This window comes from Wasmannia auropunctata, unplaced genomic scaffold, assembly GCF_000956235.1.
Source record: "Wasmannia auropunctata unplaced genomic scaffold, wasmannia.A_1.0 LD336053.1, whole genome shotgun sequence".
NCBI lineage: Eukaryota > Metazoa > Arthropoda > Insecta > Hymenoptera > Formicidae > Wasmannia > Wasmannia auropunctata.
The window spans coordinates 207515-212215 of record NW_012026837.1 but is presented as its reverse complement, the minus strand read 5'-3'; the positions used below and the strand labels follow the sequence as shown (position 1 = coordinate 212215).

General features: G+C 33.1%; 1 protein-coding gene across 1 annotated transcript; it reads right to left on the bottom strand.

The window, feature by feature from the left end:
• Positions 1-666: 666 nt before the first annotated feature.
• On the bottom strand, positions 667-1202 carry LOC105451281. Its single transcript, XM_011691651.1, has 2 exons — positions 976-1202; positions 667-841 (listed from the first exon to the last, which is right to left on the bottom strand). Exons 1-2 carry the CDS (start codon positions 1200-1202, stop codon positions 667-669), a joined length of 402 nt encoding a protein of 133 aa, XP_011689953.1.
• Between the last annotated feature and the right edge of the window lie 3499 nt (positions 1203-4701).

Below are 4701 nucleotides of genomic sequence, written 5' to 3'. Positions count from 1 at the left end.
TTTCGGGAAAGAGACAAATAGGGTCCTGCTCGGAAGTTCGAAAAAGGATTAAAGGATTGAATTTATCATTAAGAAGAGATGGTGCTCGGTAACCTGCTGCAGCAGCACAGGGTAGAGCAGGAAACCATCAGAAAACCCTGAGGTCCTTTATATGAGCCCTGATTGTCGGGACGACAATCTAGAAGAAGGAGGGCAGTGTTACGCCCGTGTCTACGCCCGCGTCGTTCGATGTACCAGCGAGCCGGTCCAGCTGTCGAATGTTTCCTTGACGACGCGCTGTCGCCTGTCAAACAGACGACATATCAGATTTGGAGACGAGCCGTTGACTCGTTCGGACGTGCTTTACTCTGCTCTATCTATTCGCTGCGTTATTTGTTCACAGTCATTACAATAAAGCGTGTTCCTTGTTTTCTTAATTTGGTGTTCCTTTTATTCCTCCCGCGGCCTTCCGGTGCGCGTGCGCGAACGCGAGTGCGGAAGCGCGTACATTACGCGAGCGAGTGCGTGAACGCGACATTCACCGCCCCGGGCGTAACAATATAAATAAAATGTTACTATAAAATAATTCATTATTTTTTAATTTTCTGTTATGTATGTTTGAACATTGCCGGTCTTAATTTAACTTAAAATTAATTAATAATATATTTTCTTTCTTTAAATTTATATTCATATTTTAATTTGTATGAGATCATACCTATAAGAGTCAGGAGTAGACATAAACCAAATTGCAATAAGGAGTTGCTTTTCGGCAGAAATTGGTTTTCTTCCAGGCAATGCATTTATGGCCCTTAATCCTGGCCCAATTAGTTGTAACACTACTTCGAATGTTTCTGGAAACATTCTATAAAATAAAAAACTGTTGTAATTTTCTGACATTGCTTTAAGTAATTTATTTACAAATATTTTAAAACAACAGTCAAACTGAATAAAAAATATGGAAATATGATATATAAATATAGAAATATTCACACTCACCGAAAATGTTCTTTAAATACGCGCCTCGTGTATCCAGGGATAACTCTCTCAGCAAAATCTGTTATTTTTTCTGTAAAAACTGTTTTTCCATGTGTTTCACCCACCATTAAAACCGAATATAAAATTTTCAATTCGTGGTCAGTGCTTGAACTATCCTTATATTCTTCATCACTATAATTATCAGTTACTGCAACTGGATGATTCACTATTGTCACTTTTATTAGCATCGTCAATTAAAATTATTGTCGCAATACTGACAGCATTTATTGTTGTGGAATCCATTTTGAATTGATTTTGCGCTTCTAATGCGTTTAATATCGTTCCGTTTCAAAATGTACATTATGCGCATAATGAAACGGAACGCAACCAATGTGCGCGGCATTGGTTATGCGAACGATGCGTGCTATGCACGAAACGGAACGCACCCCAGATTGTTCGCCAAGTCCCATTTACAACACTCAAAGCGAGCGACTGTCCGTCAAGATATGTTCTTATGTGAGATTACGCGCGCAATTCGAAAACATAATGTGTCCTTTTGTGGATCATTATTTCATCCTTGTTGTTTGTGAATAGGAATAAAATGTTTAACGCGATATTTTTTACTATAAATTAACAATAATATTTGATAATTGTTAATTAAGATTTGAAAATCGAACCGAACTATTACATTTGTTTAAAGACTATTATTTAATAATTTGGTATTAATGATGATATCTGAGATTGAATTTTGCAGTAATTGTAAATTAAGACTTAGAAATTGGACTGAACTATTGCATTTGATTAAAATCTATTATTTAATAATCGGGTGAAGATATCAATGATCTATCTCTAATTGTTATTTACCAATAATAAATTGAATAAGTTCTAAATCTCTCGCACTATCTATTTGTTTATACCGCGATATCTAACAATTTAACGATGATATTTACGATCTGTTTGTGCAGTATATGTTAATTAAGGCTTAGAAATCAGACTGAATTATTGCAATTGTTTAAAACCCATTATTTAACAATTAGGTGAAGATAACGATAATCTATCTCTTTGGTAATTGTTATTTAACACTAATACATTGAACGGAAGTTCTAAATCTCACGCACAATCCATTTGTTTATATGGCGATATCTAACAAATTAACGATAATATTTAAGATTTGTTTGTGCAGTATATGTTAAATAAGGCTTAAAAATTGGACTGAACTATTGCAATTGTTTAAATTGCCGTTATTTATTTGGCGAAATTATTAATTTGGTGAAAATATTAATGACTTATCTCTTTGATTAATGATTATTTAATGCTAATAAATTAAACGAAACTTTTCCATGCCCTTATATTGTTGGCTGAGTTCCGTGAAGTGCATGATGCGCATAATGGTATCATACCATCCTTGTTTAACATTCGGTAAATAACAAAGATAAAATGATACATCATTATATGCGCTTTACGGAACTCAGCCATTATATCCTTGTTAACAAGTATGAACAATGATTTAAATGGAGCATTCAGATGATGTTCAATTTTTGTAACAATTAAATATAAAACCAAATATATTTTCTATAATATTACATTTTACAAATTTAACCTTCAAATGACACACTTCTTTCGAGCATCCATTAATGGAACGATGGTGCGAATTTGGATATGACATCTTAAATTGTACATCTTTCCTGAGGATAAAAACAGAAACGTTTTGAAAATCACACTTTTTTGGGGTAAAATTTTCTTACAAATCTAACGGTATTATTCAATTTAATGAAAAAACTATTTAATAATTGAAAATTAATTAATATAAATGAGTTACCGTTTTGAAAAACGTCACTTTTTCGAAGAAAGCTGCCATTTTTTGTTATTTCATGAAATGAAGTGAAACTTGCATGATTCTTTAGTGAAAATTATGTAATTTAATAAAAAATTATTATTGTTGCAGAAATAGAAAGTAAAATATTTCTTTACATAGCCAGAAGTTCGGATATTTTCTATTCATTTAATAGTAATTTGAATTTTTTAAATATATTTTTAATATATTTTTCTAAAAATATTTTAATGAAAATTAGGTATTTTGAGAACAAATTTTGTCGATTTATAAAGTGAATTATTAATAAAAACTGTTTACATAATTAAAATTAAATTAAAAAGTACTGTTCATATTACCATGGAAGTTAAAACAGAGAAAATAGATGAAATAAGATTATACATACAAATGTTTTATTTGTTATTATAATGTAAAAAAGGGAACATATATTACAATGTTTATAACGTAATGTAAAAAAAGGACATATTACGATGTTTATAAATGTGTAAAACGCTAAAAGTAGGCACCGATATGGCACACACTATTTAGACTAGAAGTGCGAATATCTTAGAACATATATTATTGGAAGGAGAATAAAGTGCTAAACGTGAAGCCATTTGTACGAGAGAGAAAGGTATAGATTCCCAATTGTTTGTAATGCGCATGTGCCATTCAGCCCTCACTTAGCCCCGTTTTTCTTTTTTTATTAAAAGATTTTCGAGAAATAAGAAATTAGGCAAAACAGGCATTACAGACAATTGGGAATCTACACCTTTCTCTCTCGCACAGATGTTGGCTTCACGTTCAGCACTTTATTCTCCTTCCAGTAATATATTTCTAAGGCAAATATGCACCACAATGAACTTGCGAAGTTAATATTTTATTAACCTGCACGAATCTGAATCTGTACATGTGCGTACCTGTCACCTGAGGTACCGGACATATTTAACGTAGTGAGGATAAGCCGCGACAAATGTCTTTGTGCAAATACCAGCAATTCAAAAATTTTCGCGGTGCGAATTCGCACTCATGTGCTATTTAAGGTTAAAAGTTTACCAAAAAATAGTGAGGTTCCTAACAAAAACTTTTTTTTAAAGAAAAAATTTACGCCAAGTATATAAAAAAGTATCGTACGTTACATCTTTTCTTAACCAAAAATATTTTCTAAGATGTTTCATTTTACAAGTTTATTAAAAAGTTTATTAAAAAGCAGTGTAAAGATATCGGTTTGAAGTCGCGCTATCTCGTTTGTCTCGTGCCACGTTGTCCGTGGTCGGCGCTGTCTCGCCTCACGGCGCTCGTGAAGCTAGTATGTACTGTAATCCTATTGGTCGCTTGAGTTATTCCCCCGGATCGGCCCTGCGATTGGCTAGTGTGTAACGTGCAGTGGCGGTTATTCAGTTCGAGTACGGTCGCCGAAAGAAGCACACGTTTTTTCGTCCATACGCGTTTCACTACAAGACAATAAAGTACTTATACGGCATAACTGTGTTAGTTATTCCCCGAAGTGCTCCCCTGGTTCCGTTTGTCCGCCCTCTCGAAACCTTCCTAGGATCCTTAGCAATATCCCTGACGTCGTTGCTACGCTATCCTACATACCCTCCGCGGTTTCACTCGGTCTCTCACAATAGTAAGATCTCTAACAAAAACTCTTTATATAAAAATAGAAAAAAATTAACGAGTATTTTAAAAGTATCGTACATTACATTTTTCCAGAATCGAAAATATTATTTTAGCAAATAAAAGTTGTCAAAAAAAAAAATGAGATCATACAAGTTGCCAAGTATTAAATTAAACACAGAGACAAAAATATTTTTTTAATAAAACGTTTAAACCATCCAAAAGTACATGCAGCAAAAATTTAATGCTATTGTCTTTCCAAATAATTTTAAGTTTCATAAAACAGACTTAAGGGGTTACACCACAGTAGAGAGCGA